The 27,895-nt window shown below is 39.7% G+C and overlaps 1 protein-coding gene across 1 annotated transcript in view; it reads left to right on the top strand.

Moving 5' to 3' along the window:
• Positions 1 to 16,705, top strand: part of WWOX (WW domain containing oxidoreductase) — a 186,198-nt gene extending 169,493 nt beyond the window's left edge. The window contains exon 10 of the mRNA XM_085306477.1: positions 16,535 to 16,705. Within this exon, the coding sequence (XP_085162603.1) occupies positions 16,535 to 16,666 (132 nt within the window). The 3' untranslated portion in view covers positions 16,667 to 16,705. The remainder of the gene's footprint in view (positions 1 to 16,534) is intronic.
• The last annotated feature ends 11,190 nt before the right edge of the window (positions 16,706 to 27,895 follow it).

Below are 27,895 nucleotides of genomic sequence, written 5' to 3'. Positions count from 1 at the left end.
TCGTTGACGTCAGTATTTAGCGCACTGTAATAGCTCGAGTAGATCTTTAACAGTAAAACCCACAAATATCCTTGATATTAAAAAAYAGTATTACTTACAATCCTGGACGGTGGCACGTTTTATGTGATTTTCTCACAGACCTGTATTTAGATGGAGGTAGGTGCGTTACCCCCCTGARCAGGTGAATGAGAGGAGGGGGCCCAGGGGTCCCGAGTCCCCTTTTGCACTCCGGCTGCAGACTTCTGCTCCRTGCGGCTGGGACTGCGGTGTTTCAGCTAAGAAAAGTGACACGCGCTTGCCTTTTATAGCAATACTTACCTCATTAGCCAGAAGGTTTTCAAAGCACTTGAGAACCCCAAAAAATGACTAATATTTGAGAGACCATTCTATTCACTGCAGTGTGTAAAAGCAAATGTTTTGATCAATATTTATGCATGATTTGTTGTTTATTTTTCAATTTTCAGTTTTACAGTCAGCTGTGAACAACATAGCCGAGTTTTAACGTCACAAGAAACTTCTACAAAGWAACCTTTTATTTTTATTGTTCTGTGTAAAACCAATGATACAGGCACCAGTCTATGTTTCAAGTTAATAAATTTCAGTTAGATCCTGGATTTCATATCCTTACAAAGGACACAAGTAGAGAATACTGCTTCCATATAATAAACTGGATCCAAGGGACAAACTAACGTTTCTTGTAGTCCTCCTCTTTAGTTTCTAAAATTTCCTGATATTACATGTCTGCATCCTTCAGCTTTGTTCCTTACAGTGCAACAGTAATCCAGGCTCCCTGATACCCCTGTAAAGCAGCTTGTCCACTGCTGATGTTACCTACCCGGCAGCTTAGGAAATATCAARCCTCACCTGAATCAAACACTCCTCAGTTTTTAATTATTGAATCTTTTTCAGCTGTCACATCTTTCCATCTGCTGCACACTTCTCTTCCTCARTTAGGGTATAAGACTGTGCGATAATATTTTCTTTCTTTTTCTTTGCATTTTTGTTATTCTGCATCTTGTTGCAACTACAGGCAGCCTTTATARATTTCAATTTTGTAATCAGTCCTGRGTGACCTTGTCTTGTGTTTCTTCTCTCTACATCTCCCTAAACCATGTATAGCAAACCACCCTCCTCTTGGCATGGTAACCTCTCTAAATGTCTCTTCTGTAAATCTTTCATTCTCCTAAACGTTTCATAGTGAGGAAAATTGGCTTGCCAGCAACCTTGCCCTCACGGTGCTCAGTAAGGCACTGCATGTGTGCATACTGTTCCTGAATGCCTATGCTGAGAAAGCTCCACATCTCGTATTGCAGAACTTGCAAATCACTGGGGTTCGTCTCCAGCTTAGATCCTTAATTGCTAAGATATGTAGCTCTTGCAACCTGCTCAGCAAAAGCTTCAAAAGCAGAAATGGGAGTGGATGTAAAGACATTCCCTGATTCTGTAGTCTGTCGCTGATCTAATTTGAGCGCAGTTGATAAGAGGAAATACTTAAGAAATTTATAAATGTTAGATTAGCACACCGCTGAATTAAATTGGAAGAGGAAGAAACTAAATGTTGCTTATCTTCTTGAAAGGCTTGGTGATCTTGTTCAGGTTCATTACAAAAGTTTTTTTTTTTTTTTAATCAAACAGATGTTTATTTTAATCTAGAAAACTTTCTTTAGCAGATATGTCCACCATCTGGAACAAAAGGACTCCCAAGTGATTGTGCCACCTTATTGCTTACATATCCTCATATATTTCTTGTTATTCTAGTTGAGTACTGCATTCAGACAGAGGTTGCCAATAAAGTTTATTGTAGGAGCTAAGTGTCAATATCTGTAGTACCCCCCGCCTAGGGTGCTTGTAATTAAAATGCCACAGATAGTCTGGGAGAAGCATGAAAATTTGATGGCAAATTGATTTCAGGTTCATCTTGAAATTTGTCCTCAGCTGGACTCGATACTGCTGGCAGACATTGGATGGCTTTTGTCAAAAGGGTTTGCTGGGATGAGACAGAGATGCCTTGATCTGAATATTAAATACAGTGCTTCACTTATGACAGTTTGCTTACTACTAACATGTTCCTTTTTTATATACGTCTTACGATGTGGAACGTATAGAATGGGATCCTAAGAAAATGTGTTACAAATATTTTGCCATGCTAAAGAGTAGACATAAAATATCAGCCTCAATCATAAACATATGGCTTCAAAATTTATAAATTCTATAAACGTTCCTGAGATTAAACTGAGTTGCACAAAGGAAAATAGTGTGCTAAAGTAATATATCAAAATAGGAGRAGATAGAGGAATCCCATGTAGAGTAATCTTCTTTTAAAAAAGAAAACTTTTTTTCTTCAAATACTTTCATTTGTGGAAAAAGCACTTGGAGCAGATTTGAATCTTACAGCGAGTCCTGTATAGACCGTTATTTTCCCAGATGTGTTGTCAGCAGTTGTCTTCTGCTCTAATACGTATTTGCAACAGTCTCATGATGAGAGCTGGTCTTTTTAAAGCGTATTACAAAATCTGAACATCAGTTTATGTCCAGTAAATAAAGAAAATGGTTATTTGTTTGGAAAGTGCATTGTCTCCCAGAAATGTAACTTTGCCTCATTAAGTTATTGCAAAAGCAATCTTGATTTTTTTAAAGTGATCAATTTTGCGTGCTGTTTGGACCCTGATACTAACTTTGAAGTTTTGGCTTATATTTTCCTGGATTAGACAGAGCAGCCACCACGACAGGACGTTCGTAAGCCCAGGTTCTGCCGGCAGCGCAGCCGCAGGAGCCGGAGCCGGGTGCCCCTGCCGGGCTCCCRGGTGGTTTCTCCGGCGGCGACGGGCCCGTGGGTTTCGCTTCGTCTGTCCTCAGCTCCCCCGACAGCAGGGGGAAAACGGGAGCGGGAAAATCCGGGGGAAAGCGGGGCGGCTCTTCGCTAGCCGCGCGGCACGGCGGCAACGGGTGCGGAGCCCGCGAGAGCGCCCGGGTCGCTTCTCCGCGTTCGTTCGTGTCGAAGTGATGCAGCGCTTAGGGAAAGCGAAAGAAACCGGTTTTGGTCCASCGTGGAGGTTTGTTGATGCTCCTCCTCCTGGAAATGAGCTAGCTCCATTTATGAGGAAAATTAGAACTGTATAGTCTAAATTTAACATTTTACTTGATTTTAATTTTTGAAATACCTAAATTGCRTGCTCCAAGCATCTGATAGTCCTTTCTTCCTCTTCTCCCCCCCCTGCAATGCTTAAAAATAAAATAACGCTCGAGAGTTGCGCTGGAACGCGACTCCTCGGTGCCCGAGATCCGCAGCCGAGCRTCTGATCTCAGCTCAAAAGGTCGACTTGTTTCCTCCTTTCCTGACACCGGTGAAATTGTATTTTTATTTCCAGTGATGATAGATTTGTTCACATAGTAAATATTATATGGTACAAGAGTCTTTATTTTTTCATATAATCTTTGTTTACAAAGTCAATACAATCACTTGGAAAATATGTAGCAACCACTGCAGTATATTAGAATCCTGCGTATTGTGTTTGCTGTAGATACAAATTCAATACAGCAACTCTCCAACAATTGACATGTCAAGTAATATATCAACTGTTGGTATATTACTTTTTGCTCATCCTCTTACTACTTATCAAAGCCAGCTCACCACCCACCCTCTTCGCCTCATTAAGGAATATTGCTTCAAGATACGGAGCAGTCCAGAGTCTTACTTATGTTAAGTGAAGAGTCTCTAGAAAGCTTGGCAGCGATGTCATGTATGTAACAGAATTGAATCCCAYGTTATTAGAGTGAAAACCACACAGATGCATGATTGAATTTTTAATCAAGAAAATGATTCCTCCTGTTTTCAAGGAAGAAGGTTCACTTAAATGGGCAGTATGCAATTCCCATACAGAATTAATTTCCAGTAGATAGAATAAGTGCAAGTGAAATGGGACTCTTGCGTATGTACACTGTATTTTGAAATAACTTTGCTCTTACTTCGGTCTATRTGCTTTTTCTGCCTGTCTGTGGTTAGTGTCTTCTCTGAATCATCAATGATCTTGTATGCAAAATAGWGAACTAGATTGTAAAGTGAGGTCAGTCTTAAACAGCCTTTATCCTGTTCCTCATCTGGGCTTTGGCCTATGGAATGACTTTGTAAAAGTGAATTCATAGCTTAATTTCTCACTTTTACTTCTATATGACTGGAAAGTAAGTTAATTACACTTGTATATTTTATAAAATGATTTTTTGTTTATAGTTGAAAAATGCTGTTTGAATAATGCTACTATAAAATATGAACTTGTAATTGAGTTATTTTTTCTTTGATACGTATTTTTATGTATTTTATTTTTAGCCATCTTACCTGCTTGCTCTAAATGCTCAATGCACAGTTGTCACCATCTAGTGACACTCATTTTTTTCAACGCACAGGATCTTTTCAGGTGAATTCACATAGTGACAGGTAAACTTGTATATATATTACAATGAAARCTAGTTTAATTTTATTTATTCTTTTTTGACTGCTGATGGGCCTGTTTTATGCCTCCTTGCATTCAAAGAACTACAGACCAAAGTGCCAAGAGGTGGTGTTTGTTCTCGCACTTGGATGCAAGCCATAGATTTCACCTTCTCCAGTGTTAGAGCACTTCCAGAAATCACTGTATTGTGTGACAAAAGGGTGATGCTAGTATGATGTATATTTTTYAGATGTAAAAATACSCTTAGTTTTGTAGATGTCTTCGTCCTCCTTTCCCGTGGCCCAGGACATTGCCTGGCAGCTCTTCGGGGGAGGCTGGAGCGAATACCTGCCACCAGCCGTGATTAGTGCCTCTGGAGTGATAGAGTTTGGCATTTCTGAATACCGAGTGGGTTTCCCTGCCATCAGGCAAGCTGAACAGTATTTGTTTGATGGCACAATTTCTAGGAGATAGCAAAATTGGAATTTTTTTCCTGAACCTCACTGACTAGAGATGCATTAATCAGATAACGCAAAACATCTTTTTGGCTACTTAATGAGAGTTGGACATTTGAGAAAACACAGCAAGTCTGATGTTCCAGTCTTTGCAGAGAGATGGCTTGATTAATAATAATAATAAAAAATCTTTCTTTTTGTGCGTAGCGAGAAAAAAAAACTCCTCCACAAGCTTGCATAAGCTTATTTAAAAGAATTGGAAGGAATAAATACATATTTGCCAAATAGGCCAATAAAACGTAAAAGTTTTATCTTCTTTTCCTGTTCAAACTTTCTGCGCTTCAACAGAATCATTATGTAGACCATGRTAATTTAAAATTTATTACTATATCCATTGACATCCTAAGGATACTCATTAAAAGATCAGTGGAATTGCTTCATCACTTTCAGGGGGAAAAYTCTAAGGATGGGGAAAAACTAGAACAAATGGGGCTGCTAGGGATGGGAAGGTACAGCTGGAAGCCKTGAACCACGGGCTTTAGGGACCGGGGCTGGCATTGCCACGGCACGGCACGGCACGCGGAAGCAGAGCGGCAGCGCTGTCAGCGGCAGGCCCGGCGAGCGCGGCGCTYGGCCGGGCTGTGCCTGCGGCCAGTGCCCTGGCCGTGCTCCCAGCGCCTACCCGGGGAGACACGTCTGCCCGCAGAGACCCCCGGAGAGGTCCGGGGGTGATCGTAGCGTAGCTGATCAAYGCATAACACGATCAAGTGGCGAAACCTCGGCTGGACCAATTCAGGCTAGAAATGACCTGCGTTGTGTTAGCAGCGAGGATGATAAACTACCGGAGCATCTCGTGGTGCGACGTAGTGGGCACTCTGCTGCCAGCGGATAACCTAAAGGAGGCCACATCAAGAGATCCCGGTGGCCTTTCCTGGTCTGGCAGTCTGTAATAACTTGCCATACGGGAGCTGCACATAATGCTTGATGAAAACTCCTTGCGTGCTTTCAGTGTTGTGTCACGATAGACAGTCCCCTAATTCTAAGTCTTACTCGCTAGTAAGTCTGTATGACCATGTTTTATTTGAATTTTTGAGTAATCACACTGGAAAACAATGTCTAAAAATTGAATAACTTACTATTGTTATCGCTGATGTTGCTTTTTTAAAAGTAGTTAACTGATTCCTGGTTGAAACAATTCTGCCAGTAGCAAGGACTGCTATTTTCCAGTATTTATTTGCTTAGAATTTATTTGTGATAGCTGTTTTTTTTTCCAAATTGTTAGAAAGCATGTGCATCAAACCTGAGAAGGGAGGATGATGACATAAGGATATTTGGGGTTTTTTTCCTACCTTCATCACACCTCTCCCATGCATTTTTCAGTTGCCTCCTTGTTCTTCGTTCTAATTCCTCCCTTCTCTTTCAAGTCCCATTAGAAAATCAAGCAAAGGAATGCTGTAAGACAGGATGGGATGGCTGTTTAATAACCTGACAGAATGAACAGATAATTATTTGCTATTTTATTACTATGATTGACTTATACATTGACAKGAAAAATGTTAATAATAATTTGGAAGTTCATCTCTTTATTACTCCGTGTTGGATACTGAGTATTGGCAAGTTGGTTTTACATCTTTGGATCAAAAATATTTACAAAGGAATTTTTTTCAGTCRTATGCTGTTATCCCCAGTAAATCTCTGCTTGCGTCCTTGTAATCACACTTGTGATTTTTTTCTGTAGAACAGCAATAATTAAGCTATCCAGTGTTCTTTGAATACAATCTCATTACTCAGTATACAATGTCATTACTATCTTTGAGCCCCTCCCTGCCTTCAGAAGCTATTACGTGACCTCCAGATCTCTCTTAGACTCCRTGTATTACCATTAGAAGACATCCACACTGGGAAATCACTCTGTTCCTGTTTTTGATTAATATTTTATCAGCCACGAGAGGAAATGGTRTTCTTTAGCAACACTAATAAGTAATTGAGCAGATGAGATGCCCCTGCTACTTTGGTAAAGCAGTATGTAGAGGCTATAAATGAAGAGCTTTAGATATGAGTTAAGATAATAAAGCAAAAAAAAAATCAGAAGATGCTGTCTGCAGTGAAAATTCAGTAACATTATCAGCAGAAAGTGAACAGTTGTAATGTCATTGTTAAACAATAGCTTGTCAAAAACATGGTAAAATTCTATCTTATTCAAATTGGTGTTCAGGATATATTTTCGCAGAAATGATTGATTCTTAGGCTTTAAATAAAATTTAAACTGAGTCAATGAAAATCTCATGCCACAGAGTGAAAATTGATAGTTGTTTAATGAAGAAGTTGTTTAAAGGCTTTTTCAGCTAGTTGAAAATGCCAGTAATTATACTATCAACAAATATTTAGGACTGGGACTTGAAATGCTCATTAGCTACTGAGGAGTTATGTATTACGAACAGAAGGAATCGGTTTGTGATATGATTAGTTGTCTTTTCAGTAAATAATGCACTTGACAGGTCTGTTGATGTACCTGTCTGTTTGGCTGGCTTAGACAGACAAGTATTCTTTTAATGTTTTATTTCATTTTAATATTTTTTTGTGGGTCACTTTTCATGAATGGAAAGCTAAATTTGGGAGCCCTGTCACAACATTGCCTCATAAGACTTGTATTGATTGATATACTTCAAAGGAAACTCTTACGTCCACGATGAATTGTATTATGTCGGGGGGTGAAGAGAACGTGCAAGAAAAATGACTTAGACACCCCAGATTCAGCATTCCTTCCCGCTCCTCCCAGTAGGAATACAAGCCGTTATACTCTTGTTGGGATATCATWGAGAACCTCAGTAGAGTCACGACGCTGGTGTAGTGGTTTAAGAACTTTGTCATATAATAATTATTTTCATTCGAAACTATACAGGAAATTTCCCAGTATATGATGTTACCATCACTTGACTACTCTTAGTGTAGTACTTTGGGTATTTATAACCAGGTATTACTTTTTAAAGCTTAAATTATAGACGAGCAAGAATTTGTGTAGTGCCCAAAGCAGCAGAGGGGAGAAGTGCGTGGTGGACTACACTAAATCCAGTAGTCTTTGTGGCTGYGTGAATATTTCTGCCTAAACAATGCACTATAAGTTATTTATTTGAGTTTTTAACATGTACAGGACTTACCAGAGATAGCAAACAGGAAATACAAAGTAATGGATTTACTATCTAATTACATTAATTAAATAATGCACATTAAATATGAAGAGTTATAAAAAGCGAGGAGTTACTATTACTTTATTCCCCAAAGTGAGAAAGATGTGTGTGTTTGTGTGCATGGGGACTACTCTGTATCTTCATGCTAGAATTAATGCTAAAATGGACTTTATGAATTAATCATGGGATTTAATTTACCAGAATTATTTTTTTGGCATTGAGCCCCTGTAATTAGCATCTTAAACACAAGTGTTTTTGGTGATCTTATGACAGTCAAAGCAAAACCTTCTGCCATTAATTCCTTGAGAATTGTTTAATATAATTTAATAGGCAAGAGCTAATTTTGCAACTAGATTTGAAAATGAAATGGGTTCATTTAATGCAATGAGTGCTAATGGGCTCCTTGCTTGTAAGTTGGTCTCATTTCTATAAGCTCATTGGGTTTAACATGCACACTGAAAGCTTTGGAGAACAACTTGGACAAAAAAGTCAAGGTTTTATTTTTCATTTCCTTCCACATGTTTGAAATATTAATGGGGCGTACATTTTATTCACACACAATCACGTTCCTGCTTAGAAGCCAGGAGTCAGGTATGCTCCAAATCGACCTCCGTGTGAGCTGACATATGAAACCATCTCCTAAAGCTCCGTTTAAAGCAGGAAACGAGGCTGCCAATTAACAGAGCATTTCCTCGACTGTTTATCARGTTGATCTGTTTAGTATCTCTAATTCAATTATTTAAAAAATTAACATGTGACTCTTTAAGTCCTCTAAGAATTTTCTTTTTCTGAATATTTAGCCAAATAGAGAAATGATTCTTYTATGCCGTACGCATTGCTGCTGTCCGGTTCAGACGCGGTCGTGGAGCTGAGCTTCTGCCTGGCCTTGGGAGTTTGCAAGCTGTGTGCTGTTGGCTACCAAGAAGTAGGGGGGCTTATTCCGATGGCAAGTAGCAGCAGCTAGGCAGGGTGTTTTCCCTTCCTCTCATCGTCAGTATGAAATTAGAGAATGACAGGTTTATCCAACTGAGAAATCTTAGTTTTCTGTTCTTTTCCCGTGGGTAAATCACACTTTGGTTTTTTTAGGTGCACTGGAATGGCCAGTGGCCATAGGTGAAAATCTTCACCATCCCATCCTTAAATTGCTTAAAAAGCAGAACGAGTTAGAGCCAAACGTGGCGTGGTGAAAGGCATTGGCCACATCTGAGCGAGGCTGTAGCTGGGGTGTTGCAATAGTAGCTCTGAAAGAACTCAAGACTGGGATTTTGTGATTTTTGACCAGAATATAGTGCCTCCTCCATCTTTCTCCACTGAGCTTGTCCCTTGCAAGCATAGTCCAGCCTCTCACGTCTCATTTATTAGAGCTCTCTGCCTGGATGACTCTCCTGATCCTGACTAAGATCGTTTGTGAGCCTTGAGCCAGGTCTGCAAATGCTGAAATAGTACGGATGGAGGCCTGGGGTGCTCAGCCCTTCTTTTACAGTGCTTTGCTCTGCTGCTGCTTCCCTTCACTCAGCTAAGCTCTATTTATTTTCAGCTGTTTGGGCGCTGCAGAATGATATTGTCTCTCTCTACCAAACCTTCCCCTCTCTTTAACTAATTTTCCTTTTATTATAGCAATTAGAAGAGGGCTTTAATCACAAATTCAGTCTTGCTTAGAGTTCTGAAGCAAAGTTGTGTTTGGATCTTGGGGATYAGCATGGGTCCCTCCGCTGTGAACGGTGAACAGCATTGCTCTACCCCATCTCTCACAAGCGCGTGAGAGCTCTGACTTGCAAGCCCGTACTCTGAGACTGCAGCAATTTCATTAGCCAAAAGTGTAATTACATTATGAGAAGAAATAGCAGTCTCAGATTTCATGACCTCTTCTGTTTTCTCCCTAGTGTGTCATAATCTAGATAAGTCTAGATTTAGTTTTGGGTTTATTTATATATTTAAAACTAATGTGAGCTCTTGCAGCCGTGAACTGGGTATGATGAAGAAAATGAATCAAGATAACTCATGAATTTGATGTTTGTGCTGCTTCCTTATAGAATCTTTTATTTTTTCCTTTTACTAAACCTTAGCTTTTCTGTTTGTCACAATTACTGTAAGGACAATTAACAAGAACAATAGGTGGGAAAAGAATTATACTGCTTGTCGTGTTTTGTGAGAGAATTGATTAGTTGTAGTTAGTTGGTGTGTTTCTGGAGTTGTCTCGGGGCTGTGCTGTGGGAGTGTGCACCAAGCTGGCACCRAGGACTGCCTGGTCTGCTTGGGGTGTTCATGGAGTGTATTACAGGTACTTTCTCCCTTTTCTTTAACCATTTAACATTTTCCTATTCCCCTTTAATAGAATGATATTTTACAAGGAAATATATAAATATTTACTCTGTGGCATGTAATTGCAAATTTAAATATCATGGATTTCCCTAGCTTCTGCTGGAAGAGTATTATCTTAGGGGTTACATAAGCCATCCTAAAGGTGTCTACGTTTCTTTTGTGTGAGCTGGAGGTTGGACATCAGTCTGCCGTAATCATCAACTGCTTGATGTTGTCCAAATAGCAGATGTAATTTTTTCATACCAAATTTTGATCAGATTTTGAGAAGTGCAGATCTTCTATAATTGATACCGCAGTCTGTGAGAATTGCACTTAACTGGACAAAGTTCAGTAAGTGCTTCTGAAAGCTGTAAAGTATATTAGGTGTGACTGTGGGCCAGATTCTAATACCATTATCATACAAAATGAGCCTTTTTCTTCTCAGTGCTGTTGTCTAAACTGGAGCTTTTCTCTCAGATGAACTTTTTGGTAAATATGTTGGTTTACCTGATATGCATACATATTGATGCAAGTTGATATTAAATTGATTTATTTAAAAATATAAAGCTAAATTATAAAGTGTAAAATATACATTAAATATATATTTTAGTTTATCTTTTATTTTAATAGCCTTATGAAAAAATAGTCTGTTGGCATTTTAGAGAATTAGAAATAAGACAGTGCTAGTGATCCCAGTTGTTGTTAATTATTAATGAAAAAAATGCAGTGCAAGTACCAAAGCAAAAAAGTGTTAATGTCTTTATTGCTAAGGCTATAGCCGAGTTACCTGTGGCTGTGATTGCCTGACATATACAGGTAGTTTGTTGGGTCAGGAGGTTTGAAGACCTTGATCTGGGGACCTCCCAAGAACACCTGAATATCTAGTGCTTGTCGCTGAACTGATTTTATCCTTCCTGAGTGGATGCCGTCCCGGTACTTTGAGTGAATGCCAGGTGCTGAATGAGGTCTGATATAAACCCAAGGTTTTGGCTTCCTGCATGGGTTATTATTCATCTGCTTCAGGAGCAGAGTTATCAAATCTACGTTGAAGCCAAAATCGTATTTTGGGTTATTGAATGCAACTTGCCAATGTTTTTCCCTGAAGTTTCAGTTGCAGTAGATATTMCTGATTTCCAAAGGCAGACTGGATCGTGCTATTGAAAGCGCTTAACCTCCCAACAAGGAGTCCGGACAAGGGCTCGGCACAGATTACTGCATCTGAGATAGCAACTGGATGAGTAAGTGCGTTCAGGCTCCTGTCTGACCAGCTGGATCACGTAATTCTGGCTCTCTTTTATCTTATTTGATGGAGAAAGGGAAAGTTGACCATACTTGATAGATTAAAATTTTTAATTTTTTAAATTGATCTCGTGATAAAAAATAGGGATATTTTATGCCCTGTTTATTTTACGAAACTGAGTTAAAAAAAAAAAAAAAAAAAGCCACAAGTTCTTCTGTAATGGACTGTATCTGCCAGCATTCACTTATGTGTTAAAAAATACTCCTTGTGTTTCATCTCCAAAAGGGTGCATTGACATGCAAGTGTAGGCGTCCGTGTGTGCACCAACGCCACGACTGCACCGCTGTAATGAAGATGAAATGACTGTAATGATGACCTTTCGGTGCCTTTGTCTCGACCGTGCCCTTCTCCTTAGCTGAACACCTTTCAAATGAACATGGTCTGAACTCTTGAACTGTTCATTCTGTTCACTGAGCTTATTGCTCAATCTGCAGTTTATCATTATGTGTCTCCAAAGACTTTGTGTTTCCTTATATTTGACATCTAGATGGAATTTTTCATAACCCTTTACTAGTCATAAATTGGATTGTTAGGGGATTAAGTTAATCTTGTTTCTTTATAGTAGCCTCTGATTTTTAAAGCCCTAATTTAGAGGAGTTTCTTTATTTGTTGCTCTGCAATCTGCAAGAATGGAAAAATCCTCTAAAATATACCATAAGAATCTGTGTTGGTAAAATTATTTATTTCTGCTCATTTCAGAGTGAATTGTACCTAAGAGGTACACTTGAAAAGTTGTTTTATCGTGTTTTTCCCATATTACTATTTCTTCCTTTCTATCTAAATAGCAGCTCCTGAAAATGACCCAAAGCAGTGCATCATCAGATAAGCAGGGTGTCAGTGAAGAGGCTGTAGAAGAAAATGTGCTTTTCTCRTGCCACTGGGAAGGGAAATCGGAAAAAATGACTTGCCACCTGCAGAAAGTTGTTATGGTGTGTTAGTCATATCTTAGCTTTTGCTTTCTTATCAGAAGGTATCACTGCCAAGAATTTATATATGACTTACTAACCAATTACCTACTGTATTAAAAAAAAAGGGGGGGAGTGCAGTGGGAAGGGGGCAGAACCCCATGCATTTTTAAGAATACTTTGGAGTATTTTTTTTTCTCTGGTAGGAACACAGCAACCAATCTTTTCTAAATCATTTAAAGCATTTCTGCAAGCAAAATATTATGTAGTACAAACTGATAAATCCAAACAGCATAAGATAATTTTTGAGATCCAAAAAATATTCTTCATTAAAATAGTGGTGCCAGTCTTCAAAATACCTTAAATGCTAAAGTATCTTGGTGCACATCTGTGAGTTCCGGTGTTAAAGCCAGTTTAGAATATGCAGAAAGCATAAAACAAGAGGCATAAGATAAGGCTAAAATGCCTATTACTTAATTATAATGCTTTTATTTAAGCTATACGCATTTATTCATTTAAGAAGCAAACATTTTTAGCCTTATTTCTCCAGAAGGTTCAGAATTGTCAGACAGGTTAGAGAAGATAAAAAATCCCGAGGAGTTCTTTGACCTCTGTTATGATCCCTCTGTCCCTAAACTCCATCAATGGCTTGAACTTCGGCACTGAGAGCGGTGAGATGTAATTCTTCATCCCGATGTCATGAAACCCAGCATTCAACGCCAGACATTTCTTCTTCTTTTATTTTTTCATTCAAGTATAGTTCATGTGAACTAGTATCATACATAAAGGGTGAGATTTTTCAAAAGCTCTCAGGTTTATCTAACACTCTGTCTAGTGAAACTGCTGGGAATATTTTAATGGTATTTGACCATTGCTGGGCTTTTTCTCCTTCGGGGTCTGTTTCAGTACTGTCACTGCTTCACCTCAAAAAACTTKAAAATGTAATTTGCTCAACTTTGTGTTGTGAAGCAGATTATAATTTGAATAACAAATATTTATTCAGGCAAACGTACACATAATTGCTTATAAAAAAKAGCAAAACAGAGTATTGTTTCAGGAAACCAGCATTGGCAGCTGGCGGAGGGGGAGAGGAGAACAAGTCAAGCCTCGCTGGGTGAGGATGAGCTGTGCCGTGACCATCCCAAGCCCTTTCAGCCCCTGCTAGAGGCCAGCGGACAGTGCTTCCAAGCAGGAGCGCTGTGCAAGCGCAGGGCGATGGCGCTTGGTATTTGTCTCCTCACCTCTTTGGTGCTCTCCTAAGGTAGAGAAGCATATTACTTGCTGATATGTTATATACGTCATTTTTAAATGGTAGTAAATTTTTCTTGGGGCTTAATAAGAGCAGGCTCAGAGCGTGGAGGAAAAGTGAACGTACTGAACCAATGCCGCTGTTACGGAAGAGGAAATACAGAGCAAAGGAGCACTGAAAACAGCAGGATTGCTTATCTGCCGAGCAACTGATCAGTTGGGACATCATGATGGTTTTCAAAATAATGATCGGTTCGGAGAATGTAATTTGAGCTCTTTTACCTGCATTTCTATTTTTTCACAACAAAAACAGAGAAATGGTATATTTAGAACTGTTCAGAGGAAAAAAAGTTGCCTGTGAAACTGATGGCTACATTCAAGGCCAAGCATTTGGCCTTAGTAAGTTCATTATAAATGAAATAATCATAACAAAAATGTACAAAATAATGTAAAATATTTGTTAAAATTTCTTTCTGATAAATAGTTCTTTAGCTGAGTACTGCAACATTCTTCATAAAGCTTCAAGAACTAGTCCYTCTCAGAGAAGATACTGTTCATTTCATAGTAAGTAGATCATGGTTAAATCCTTATGAGGAATCCTCCTATTCATCTTACCTGTTTGCTTGCTTATGTCAGGGGCAGACATGTTTATTTTGAATATGTAAAATTCTGTCTACTGTTCTTTTTTCATCAAACCAGTTGATAATAGTGTTTTACAATTGTATTTCTCAAATTTCAGATTTCATGAAGACAATTATGTTTCAGTTCTAAATACTGTAGAGACTTCTCATATTAGTAATAAGAAACTAAGTGGTATCACGGCAGTTCACTGTTTCCAAAGCAGTTTAGCACTCCGACATTAATTCACAGTACTGAGAACTGTGGAAAGTTTCGTCAAACTAAGAAGTTAGTTTTTGTTTGCTACAACACACAGTGGGTGTTCACATCATAAGTTTTTATTTAATCCTTTAAATAGTTTTCAGGAAGTAGCAGCAGGCATGCAATGAAATAACATAGAGACATTACTAACATTTTAAATGTTAGTAACGCCTTGTGGAAGAAACTGGAGAGAAGGTGAGGGGAAGAGCTCTCCTTTAGGAGAGGCTGAATTAGTTCTGCCGTGCACTTCCCACCTTGGACTTGCACACAGCTGCTCTTTGGTATTTTGTCATTTCGTTTGTGACTGCTCGTTAAAAGATGATACGTTGTCTTAGTGTCTTGTAATAGAGGAAAGAGAGACACTAGTTAAAAAGTAGTAACCACTGGTGTGACAATTACGTGGGGACTCTCTGGGTTTTTKAATTCCCTCACTGAAGATTCAGTGTTAAAAAAGGGGAAAAGCTACAGGGAAAAAATATGAACGTTATTTATCTTGTGTTCTGCTATAACCTCCTTTGTTAGTGTCATCCTATAGTGTCTAACGTATTTACCCTCAAAACTAGGGGAAGCACTGATATCCACTTCTTCCTTATGGAAATGGTGGAGATGATTTATCTTTAGAAACTTAACTGAGTTGCCTTAGTTATATTCTTTTTCTTCCTGGTTAGTCTCTAGGAGATAACAGAGCCCACTTGCATAATAGCTAGGAGTGTGAAACAAAGTGGGAGGATGAATCTGRACCGTAAGGAGAAGACTGCAAAATCAGATGTTCGTATTAGGGATTTCTTGGCTACCCCCCTGCTCCCCCAAGACCCTTTGGCATTCCTTCATTTTCKCTATTGATGGTGTCAGCAATAGATATTCTTGGTTTCAGCGAGGAGTAAAAAGTCATTACCTAGATGGAGTTTTCTTCTTTCCTCCAAAATAAGAATCTCAAAACATCTTGTGACTTCTGCTGTTTTTATCAAACATCTCTTATGTATTATTGGCAGGACTTGGATGAGTGGGGAGATTCACCTATGTATTCAGTAGAAATATTATTAGACTTTTTCARCAGCTCAGTGAACACTTTCTTTTGGGCAACTTTTATGGACARTTAGTAATCCAGAAAATGCATCTCTGGGTGAGTGTACTGAGAGACTTCTCTATAGTTGTTTCGCATGTAGGAGGCATTTAAAGCTCAGGTGGCAGGAGAYTGGAAATTACTTCAGTTTAATCCTTAAAATATGATCACATTTTAGTGTTTAACTCCTTGCATACTCCAAGACATTAAAAAAGTATACTTTGGATCGTATAATCTCTACTGCTTTTACTGTAATTATTACATTGATTTGGTAACAAGACTTGAGTGACTTGCTGAAATTCTATTGAGTTATGCAGCAGGTCAAATTAGGTGATCACAGAGTCCCTTTCGGCCTTAGCAGCTATAAATGRTTGAAGCATAGTGCAAGTTTCCCAGCCCTGCAATTTCATCGTGGCCTGAAGGGGTGAAAGGATGCAGTCTCCGTGCCCGCTCACTGGCTCCCCGATGGCCCGGGCCTGGCTGCAGTCTGCGGTGTGAAAAGCAGACCGCGAGGAACCGGCCTGAGACCGCAGCTCATTTCGCAGGAGCCAGGTTACATCTGCTCTTTGGTCGTTACTGATGGTGGCTGGCCACTGGTAGTATAGTTACTCTAGTAACCTGGAGGAGGAGGTCTCTGTCCCAGATCTGGTCCCAGGAGCTGTTCATTTTATTTGTTTACTATTATTTATTTTTATTATTATATTAAAATTATTTAGACAGTTGTTTCAGTATTTCGCTTCGCCTTAGGGCATTCTGTTGTATTTCCAGTTACTGAAGAGCTCGCTTGCTACGGAGGTATACTTCTCATCTCTCATCTCTTTGTGTTTTCCTGGGCACGAAGCAAAGCAGTACATCAGCCTGTTCCTGCGTTGTTACTCATTTCAAGGCAAAGATCCTTAGTTTTCCCTYCCTGCGACCTGCTGGCCATCCTGTGAGATTTTCTGGTCTGCTAGTATTTAGCATAAAGACTTACAATGAGTTTATGGACGGAAGGACTTCTTCAGAGGGGGAAGCGTTTTGCTCTTTTAAACATCTGTTGTGTGAAACTACACAGAGCTGCATCACCAYGTAAGGTACTAACCTGCTGGCAGCCGTAGGAATTACGTCTTTAGTGCCGTCCAAAAGAGAAGTCCCTCGCTGAACAGCTCTCTGCTCCTTTGCGCTACAGGAATGGGTAAAAATCAGCAGAGATTAGGGCTGAGGCCTGCATTAATAGTTTTTGTTACATTTAAGCATTGACTACTCTGTTGGCTTGACCTTAATGYGGGGAAGGGCACTGAAAAATAAAGCCATCGTTGAGGAGAAGGCTGGGGTTTGAGCGGTTGGTTCTACGTTTGGAGTCCCTTCTSCAGGTCTTCAAACCAGCCCCGCGTGGGGCTGGCGTGGTGGCTTGGTTTGTCTTTCATGGACCATGTGAGCTGAGGATCTGTCCTGGTGGTCTGGCAGCTTGGTCTGTTACGTATTTTTTTTAACTAAATTATTTTGTGTAATAACTGTAATGTTAATGGAACTATAAGTTACGGTTGAGTTAAGATTTGTCAGTTTGAAAATAAACGTCTTGGCTTCATTTCGACATTTGCCTTTCAGCGTCAGTCCGTTAACCTGTCACACACTATAACTTCATTAAAACCACTATTTAATTGTAAGTTAATGTACAGCTATCTTCTACAGAAGAGCTTTACATACTGCCTGAATAATTCCAATACAAATTTTCAGCTGATACGATTCAAATAATGTGAAAAGCCAGATGCCCTCTAAACTCCTGTGTACAAATCCGACACTAAGAAATACGATACAACAGCCCTATGACTGTGCCACTCGAGCAAGGAGACAAAGTTTTTCAAGTTAGAATAAAGTGGGAGAAGAGAATAAAACTTAGCTATTGGCTGTGTGTGTGTGTGTGTGTGTGTGTTGTACCTGCAGCACGGAGATGAGCTTCGTATGTGATTGTGAGAAGTTCCCACTATTGAAAGAAGGGCAACGCAGACAACGTAAGCTCGATATAAGTGAAGCAAGAATTAAAATCTGCATGCTAATAGATTTAGTGCCAGTCACAAATAGACTTGAACTTTGCATTTGAAATACATAAAGCTTATTTCAAAATAAATTCTGGGTAACGTTCAACCTGATTGAATCTTTGGAAGCTGTGTTAATATATTTGTTCAACTCACTTGTACTCAAAAGCTTTTAAACAGAATATCACTTTTTATGTTATCCATGCTAATGTAATTCCTGCCTTTAATCTCTTCAGGGTTTCACATTAAGCCATGATATGCAGTTCAGGGGAATTTAGATCATCCATTAATCATAGTATCTCTACTTTTGTGTTTCTGCTTTTGTCCATCTCTTAAATCAGTCACTTGGCAGCAGCAGAGATCTGGGGATAGTCCAAGATGTTTGACTGAAGAGGCCTCACTTGTTAAACTTGTTTCTTGCTACTGTACGTGTGGATTTATGTAATGTAGTGCACGCTGAAAAGAAAGTGATAGAAGTATTAACATAATCACTGAATGTGATCCTTTTAGTGTTTCCACTGGAAATGTAGGTGTGGATAAGTATATTAAATGATGATATATATTTAGTAGCACAATTACCTAAAAACACCTGGACTAGTGCAAAAAAAAAAAAGGACACAACTAATGTAGTCAAGTGTTTTCATGTAATTAAGAGTTTTATAAGAATCTGCATATACCAAAGGACTGAATTAAAGTTTCATGAACAGTAGACATTTGGTATTTTCTAAAATTTAAGGGCTTTATTACTTAATTATTTTAATATTATTTTAATTTATAGTGGGTGCTAGGAAGATGAGAGGAGTTGGAAACCTCTAGGAGTTGCTAACATTACTGTTTTGGATTCCTGTCTTTGAGGCASTGACACTGTCCTTTGAGCTAGATTTGTCGCTTCTAAACAGTAATAGCAGTAACAGTAGRTTACAGTAATAGTAGGTTGCATTTCTCCGTATCAACAAACCAGCAAAGAGTAACTAGAGACATACATCCATTTATTTTAAAAATACTTGTGAAATCAGAGAAATGCTTAAACTGAATTTTGTATTCTATCCAGGTTTTGAAATATTCTGATATTCCATAGCTTTTTTATTTCTTTTTTCCCCCAAAGTCTGATTTCTTTCTCTAACAGTTCCTCTGACCTTTTCTTCTTTTGTCCTACCCTTTCGCAGCTCTTCCCCGTCCTGAGTCATCCCTTGCAGCTTCAGTCTTTTACACCTCTTGTTCCACTCTTCATTCCTGTAAAACTTCTTGTTCGGTTTTTCTTTCGCTCTGCCTCTTTCCTGGCTTAGCCACGGCGCTCATTTCCTGCGCTGAGCATCCCCGCGCGGGAGAGGGCTTGTGGCTCCTGCAGGCCAGCCCGCCGGTGCTGCACGCACGCCGTCGCTTCAGCAAGCTGCAGCCCAGCCGGGACTGGAGCTGGAGACTTAGGGGGCCCCTCGCTGCTGTGGGGACTTGGAGGTTTCCCAGAAAACACTTGTAAGACTTTTCTTTAGGTTCTGAAAATAATGTGTTTTTCTCTTGCTGGCTTTTTTGAAATTATGAAAGCACGTTTGCTGAAACTTTCCCACACCGGCTGTGCTCCGTGCGGACGTCTGTAACGGGAAACTGCAGTCAGAACGGTTGGARTTTGCTCGAGTTTGGAGCAACCAGGCTGAAACCTTGGAAGGGGACGTGTCCGGCAAGCTGAACTGGAGCCTGTTTCATTATCAGCACCATAAGTAACAACTTTTAATTTAGGGGATGGATGGAAATTATACTTTCAAGTCTTTAGTCCTAGAAATCCATTTATGACTGTTCTGCGGTCTGTGAAGCTTTACTGATGATGAAAATGTTTGTGCATACACCGCCTTATTCTTCTGAGGGAAGAGTTGGAGCCAAATGTATATATTGAAAAGCTGAAGAGAAGTAGCTGGTTTTCATTGCTGTGTTCAGGTTTATAACTCAGACAATATGTGGTATTTCAGCAGGCAGGTTTCTAATTCAATCGGGTTTCTAACGTTTGGGCTCAGTATATGCTGTTGAGCACAAAAATTAGTTGAAGTGTAACCATCTATCATACTCGGCGATCTTTATCCACTGCAACAGTCCTAATGACTGAACTGCTGTATTCTCCCTCATAGTAAATGAAAAATGCACTTTATACAGTGATGTTAGTGGAGGCAGGTGAGGCTGTGGGGGCGCAAGGGGAATGACTATGAAAGAGCCTAAGACCCCTATTTACTGTGATAAAGAGCTGTATGGAAATTTTGCTTTTCATTAAAGCGGAATTAGTTTAACCCTAGTTGTGCAAAGGCTACGGTTTTCTACTATTTAGACAAACAACTTCCTACTGTAAATTGTAATATGATTTATATGAATCTACCTATTGCCATAAAAGTTCCTCCCAGAGTTTATGTATTTACTGCATCCAAATCATAATAAATAAGAACTTTTAAAGTAATTGTAAATACAGTTATATTTATATTATATATAATTATATTTATATTTTAGTTTATTGATTTGTTATTACATAATTTCATTTCAGATATTTACTACAGGCCAAGCAAGGAAATTAGCTTCTGTGCTTATTTTTTGTGCAATCTATAGTAATCTCAAAAGCAACTGGTAGGCTTTGTACACCAAGTGTGTAGCATACACAACACAGCAACCCAGGGCACCTGCTGAGAGGGCGTAATTAGTATGATTTATAATTGTGGCACATTCAAACATAACTCTTTGTATTTGTATTATGGACTGAGCACACAGTCTCATTCTGCTATTCACCCAAGCCTGGTGATGGAGGTGCAGGGTGTTCTGGTATTTAGGTGTTTGGGTCTGAAGCGAGTTCGTCACAAATTTGCAGATAAAGGTTGCACACTTATTTTCTGTTAATGACTACCACTCTTAAGCATGCAAATTGGGTACTTGTGTGTAAATAAATGACTCTTGTTTGGATGTGAGACCATAAACACATCTTTAACTTACTTATGTGTAATTTACCAGTTTATACTGGATGAAATTAGGTACATATGCTGATGGGGATGGTAAAGGAGATGCAGCCTGACTCTTCTCCGAGGTACCCAGTGAAAGGAGAAGAGGTAATGGGCACAAATTGAAATACAGGAAATTCCGTGTAAACATTTTTATTCTAAAGGCTGTCAAACATGGGAGAGGTTGCACAGAGAGGTTCTGGAGTCTGCATCCATGGAGATACTCAAAACTCGATGGGACACGATCCAGAGCAACCTGCTTGAGCTGTCCTGCCTGAGCATCTGGACTGAACTAAATGACCCCAAAGGTCCCTTCCAGCCCCAACTATTCTGTGATTCTGTGAAATTGGTAAAGTGTGTGTGTGTGTATACACACATGCACACACATACACAACTTTAAAATATGTTGTATCACATTGCTACCTTTTGCAGCTCCAGGAATAGGTTGATTTAAACTGCCTTTTTTTCTTTCCTTTTTTTTTTTTAATTTTTTAGATTTTTAGGATGCCACACCTACACTAAATCAATGAATTTATGAGATTTTTTTTCCTTCACAGTTATCCTCTCATAGTTATTGCTTATTTACAGTAGTCGTCACAAACTTTGCTTGCCAAAAATGCCTAATCTTACTAAAAATATTCAGGTTTTGATTGAGAGCGATGGCCAGTGGAGCAGCAGTGACAGGTATCTTTTCCTGGGAGAACAGGATAATGCCTGTAAGAAACTATACATTAAAGAGAAGGTAAAATTTGCTTTCAGGATTAAATTTATATTTTATTAATCTTAGCATTAAAAGAAACATTTCCTGTATTTCAGTTGAGTTCAATAAACTGAAGTATCCACTGTGAAAACTGCTGCTGTTGGATTTAAAGCACTCATCTATTTTAGGTAATCTGGGGTTAGTTAAAGGCTGAATTTACAACATTCTCCATGACCTTGGTCAAGTCAAGTTTCCCCGCAGTAAAACTGTATGGTATTTACTTGGGTTCGCTGAGTGTTGTCAGGAACAGTTCAGAGCTGCTTAATGAAGCTCAGGCCCTACGCTTACGCTCAGCATTATCAAAGGTGCACTAGTAGGTCCCTAGCTTCATCCACGAGCATTTAGGATGTAGAATATCAGATAAAGTTGGTCTGTGTTTTCAGCAGGAGACCTGGAATTTGCGTTCCAGATCTTGTGGGAACTTCCTTGCTGGCCGTTTTTGAAAGGCTGAGTCTAAACTACATTGTCAGGTCGGTTATCTGGATAGACTTACGTAATCCATACTGGTGTTTTTGTTTTTCACGTTTAAAAAGAGAGAGCTCATCTTTGCTCTACTTCTAAAATCTGGAAAAAGTGGATTTGTTTGAACTTCGTTTTTTTCATTAAGTATATTGCAATAACATTTTGATTTGTTCATTATTTTATTGACATATTCAGTACGTGATGCTCAATTTTAGGAAGTGATTTTCGATTTCTAGAAGTAGCTTCACAAAATGCTGTTGTGCAGGAGGAGAGATGATGTATTGTGAACAGTAGCATATGATTTCTTGGACTGGCCCTGAGCCAGTTGTTCTACTGAATTGTAAATATGATTTTCCAAATACAACAACATTTCTTTGTGGTCTTTCTAATAAATGGTGCAACCTAACAAGTTTGTACTTATAATTTGACAAACCTGAAAACATTAACTAGCGATATTAAATATGAGAAGAGACATTTGGAGATGTTTTCCTAATATTCCCTGACAGCATTGTAATCAAAGCGGTCTAGAAGTATTTTAGTATCATAAATTTTTATTGCAGTGAAGAGTCAAGAAACAGGATTGTGTTTTTCTGTTGTTATAGTCTGCTATTCATAGGAAAGAAATAAATGCTGTCTTGTAAGGGGAGTCTATTATGGTCAATTTTTTTTCTTTCTAAATCAAGCACATAATGTGAGAAGACACTTTACTGTGTGTTCAAATGAAACACGACAATAGTGCTGACGGGGAACCATTTTGAGTGATGCCAGTAGTTCTTATTTTTAATCCATTATATAAGGTAGYATTCAGTTTTATTTAACTTCTCCGATTATATACAAAAATATATTTATTATTTGAAAGAGTTTGTTTATCAAGCACAGAGAATAGTGACATTTTTAAAAACAAAAAGAAAGAAAGAAAAAARGTTCGGTAGCACAACTCCGTGAGCCAGAGGCCCAGCCAAACCATGGCTATTAATCATCACCGTCCATTATTTACTGAGGATTCGTTCATTGTTCCGTAAAGGTACCTAGAGGGTCAATTAGAGACAACAGACAGGATTTTTCAAAGACACAGGAGGGTCAATTAGGCCCTCCTTGTAATTTTCTGCTTTAACAGCAAATGCCAGCCTATCCTGCAACTGATACGGCGGAGTTTAGAATTAAATAGCGTGGATTTTTTTTTTTTTTTTGAAGCTGTTACTTTGCAACCAGTACGGTTTTGGASTATTGTCAGTCCTTGATCAAAACAAAGGAATTTTTTTAATTACTGTAATTGATGAGAAGCAAAGATTTCTTTTTTAGGGTCAGAACATTGCAAGTGGTCAGGAAATTTCTAAGGTGAAACAGTCTGTTCTTATCACAGAAGTGAATGCTCTGTCTGTCGGTAGCAGCAGACACAAATAATACTCCAAAATACTGGTGTTCAAAATGTAAAAGCATTTGAAGCAAAATATTACTTGTAATCATTTTTGCATCAATGGCTTGCTTAGAGCTCAGAATAAAAGAYAGATGTGGGATCTTGCTATAAACAGCCACCATGGCATTCACTAGTGCCTACACAGTAGTTTAGTCTTATTTTCTGCATACTGTCCAAAGGTCAAAACGTTGCACAGCTCCCAGTAACCAAGACCTCAGAACGCTTCGGATGTAGCAGGAAATTTTGGTGAAATAACTTGACTAACTTACGCTTTAGCAGAGAACAGACTGCGTGTCAGGACAGTCTGGAAACAGCACTAGCTTGCTTTCTTTTTATTTAGCAGCATCTCTTCAGTGGGTCTAAGACTCCTTTGACCACGGGCACCGCACGCACAATAGTGGTACTCGAGTTATTTCTTTCACYGAGTCTCGTTTTTCGTCAGAAAGGTTTGTTAGCTCTTTGGGTCGGTCTGAAAGGTTTGCTTTATTTGTCTCCTCCAAACGTACATCACCGCTGGTTTTGATGCTTTCTAAAATCTGCTCTAACTGAAAACAGCCTCTATGAATATGGTGCGTTGGTCTTGTAAGGATTTTTCTCTTTACAAATGGGTTTTTTGGGATGTCTACCTATTTGATGGTCTCCTGTGAGAGTAAATCTCCAAGCGTGCTGCATCGGTTTGATCCTCGTCGTCCTCTGAAACCTCCTATTCTCTGCAGAGTTTCAGCAGAGACTTCTAACTAATGACTTAGGGCCAAATTCTGCCCTTAGATGCAGGCGTGTAATTCGCACCGATTCCAGGGGGACTTCCACGAGCATATCAGAGAGCACAATTTTGTTCTTAGCGTGTGAAATTATAGCACAAACAGACCAAAGAGTCTCAYGCACATTCATCTTGGTGACCCCAAGCGTACAGGAACGCGATGCTAATCCACCTGCTTTCCTCTTCGCGCGGTTTGTGCCGTTTCTAGCAGATCACCCCAATTCTTCAGCTGTCACTTGAATCTAAATCCTTTTTTTTTTTTTTTTTTTGGTATCGTTCTGTCTTCAGAAGTTTGCTGCTGTGGCGCTTCAGAGAAATTAGTGACATTGAAACAAATGTTTCTTTAAGCAGCCTTGCTAGCAGAGTCACTTGTAAAGCATTTTTTTCTCTGTCTTTGGGAAATYATGGTACAAGAGCAGTCTTGTTCATATTCCGTGGGGAATTTGTTTGCAAAGGCTGAAGACAAAGACAGACGTGCGGGCGCTTGTCTGCAAACGGCTTCGTCCCCGCGCTTGTGCGGAGAGCGGCCGGCTGTGCTGGCATCGGGGGTTCCTCGGCCGCGGTAGCGGGAGTGTTCTGCCTGCGTGCCGACAGGACCGATATCTCTTGCCGTCTCATCCAGGCTTTATGCTGCTCAGATTTTTACATTTCTCTTTCAGCTTCTTTGCAGGGGAAGTAGCTAGTTTTTAATTTATGGGCAGAAGCATGACTTTTTATCAATTTATTCTTGATCGTATTTTTTAACCAAACCTTCCTGTATTTCTGCTTCTCATTATTTTCCTCTTYGGTTTTTGGAGCTAACTGTGCCGAGCTGCACAAACATAAAAATTTTTGGCGCTAGCTCAAGAATTTTTAATGGATTGTCTTTTACACGTGTGCTGGTTACCTATACTCTTGGTCTTAAATATTGTATTAAAGCTGAGACTGGTACCGGCTTTACTTATCATCCCCTGTTTGTACTCAAGATCTGCACTCGAGGAAAATGTTTTGCCTTTCTGTATTTTCGTAGTGGGAATTTGGTCTCATGGCTGAACGCTTTGGACTGGAGATCTTGTACTTGGACTGATTGCTTATTAGGCCTCTGCTTATTTGTTTTTCCTTGTTGATAAAGGGTTTTATGATACAGAGTGCACTGATGCTCCCTCCTTCCCTGACATCCCGCAGCAGATGCGTCTATCTTCTAGCGTAGTGCTCTGAAAGACTAAACATTTCCAACCCGCGTGTTTAGGCACATTATATTTGTGTCCTGGCAATCTCATGCAGCTTGAACTGAATCTCATTATGTATTTGGATTAATATCATTCCTTACCAAAGTCAAGTTACTGTATATATATGATCTGAGGAATCCCAGACATCCTCAGCATATAGAGGTGACTGATTTTACTGTGTGTCACATTTTTAATTTCATGACTTTAGTTTTCTGGCATGTTGCCATTGATGGTTTAGGTTTCAAGCATCCAATTTAGATAATCCGTTGAGTCTTTGCTCCCCTTTTAGCTTCTTAAAAGACGTCTCTGTCCTGCAGCAAACGGCCTAATGTTTAAGTCTCCCACAGTGATTATAGGGTCCACTTCAGCCTTGGATTCTGCTTGAAGATTAGAGCCCTGTGWGGTTTTGTGTACTGCAATTGAGTGATATATGTCACTGTCCTTGTGTACTGCGTTGTATTGTTTCCAACAATTCCTGTTGTAAAGTTGTCTGTTGTGTATATAGAAAGCTAGCTTATGCCAATGTTATTTCTGAAACTATTTGTGTAATCATCATGATTACTTGGGGAAATAATTTATAATTTTGAACATGTAATTTATACATTGCTTTGCCTAAGCTTTCTTTAAAATCTGTTTTCTGATACAATTTGGAATGATTTGCTTTACAAATCTTGAGGGGTTTTTTTAGCCTTAAACCACAGTTCAACAAATAATCCACAGTGATTTATTTTACATATTGTCCCATTTTTCCATTTGTGTGGTATCTACAAGCAGATGGTCATTTTCCCAGGCCGGATTATTAATTGTATTTACTGGAAAGATGTCTTATTGTTTTGTTACTTATATATTGATCCCTCTTATATGAAATGCTCAGTCTTTGCTGTTTGCTTGCAGTTGGTCAGAAAACGACGTGACTCGGAGCTCGAACATGAAGGTGCGTGTGTGCAGCCAGGAGCACTTAGTGCTGCCGCTTAGCTATCGCTGTTCACTTAGTCTATCACAAAGCTTTATTCTGCCTGTTTTCAGAATTTTTCTGTATTACTTAACCAAGTTAAAGAACCTGCAGAAGTAATACGATAGTGTTTTTATAACTGCAGTTGAGGAGGTAAGTGCTGAAGTGCCCCTCTCTGGCTGGCTGCGCGCTTCCGAAATCCGTGGCAGACCCTTTTCCGTGGTCAGACTCGGCGGCCCTCACTCGAGCCGAGGCGCGCCGGACGCTCCGCGGAGCGGTTGCCGGTGGCGCTCCTGCTGCAAGCGCTCGCCAAAGCGAGCGGGGTTACGCGATCTCGCCCCGGCGAGTGATAATGTCAAAGAGCCGTTAACAGGATGGAGTGACAGAGTGTGGAGAGATCCATCAGCTCGCCCCGTGTTTAATGGCACAGAAACGAACACCGTTTTGCCCGTGCTTTCTGTCAGATTTTTAGGTCTCCGTGAGGCTTATTAATCTTCGGGTGTAATGGAAAATGTGTKGCTGTGTTACGGCCTGGAGCAGCCTCCGGGCTCGGCGGCCGCGGGCAGCGCTGCTCCCGCCGCGGGTCTTGGCCTGCAGTAGCGGCCGCAAACGCGTTTCTGCAAAACGCTGGCGCCGTCCACGCCGGCGCGCGGGAAGCTGGTGTTACGGGAAGAATTGCTTGAGTACCATCCTCTAGGGCACCCCAAAATATAGGCCTGCAGGATCCCCACGTTTCTGAACTTGGCTCCTAAGCTGGAAATGCTCTCTGGAAATAAGCTGCCTGCCTGCTAGGCTGTCTTGTCTACGTGCTTAGCGAATWTATATTGCAAAAAGAGAACGCTGAGTTCTTACAAACACATGCTAGAAAGCTAATAGGTAAATGGCTTTACTGTCAGACACTGAATTCAGTAAGCGCAGCATAAACTTTCTCTATTACTTTCATTTTTTGAAGTTTAAGTTGGCCCAGACGCTGTCTCCCGTAGGTTTTTCTTTCTGCTTGCACTTTGCCAAATTTTCACTRTCACCCTGTTTGGAAAGGAATTGCTGCCGTTCACAGTGTCACACTGATTAATCACAAGTAGGGACAAAATACAGCATTTTTATTAAGATTCCAGTGAGCAGGAAGATTAGCATTTCCTGCAATAACACGAGTAATTCCATTAGTGAGCATCCCCCTTTAAAATGCTGTCATTCTGTGCCATTTTTAAATTATTTTCACACTTTGAAAATGCTCTTACAGATGGATACAAGCTCAACTAAGAGGACGCTGCTGCTGCGTGTGTGTGTTGACAGCATCCTGTTAGGAGCTTTTTTCCTGATGTGTTTCCAGGTCAGATAACTGCTTCTGTAATACAGTTTTTAAAGTACTCATACCTGTGTGTGTATTTTACCAAAAGGCCAGATCTCAGACCCGGGAATAGTTCATTACAGAACTTTGAAGAGACGTTGCAGGTTCCTCAGGCTTTCCGTATCTGGACCAGAAGGATGCTGGCTGCAGGCCCCCGTGCAACGGTGAYGGGAAAGTGCACTCGACGGCGGGAGTCACCAACGGCGAGGCTTAAAGCAAGCAGATATATCTAAGGAACATA

The sequence above is a fragment of the Rhea americana genome, unplaced genomic scaffold (assembly GCF_003343005.1).
Source record: "Rhea americana isolate MKP2758 unplaced genomic scaffold, rheAme1 scaffold_24, whole genome shotgun sequence".
In the NCBI taxonomy this organism is placed as follows: domain Eukaryota; kingdom Metazoa; phylum Chordata; class Aves; order Rheiformes; family Rheidae; genus Rhea; species Rhea americana.
This window is presented reverse-complemented; position numbering and strand designations above follow the sequence as displayed.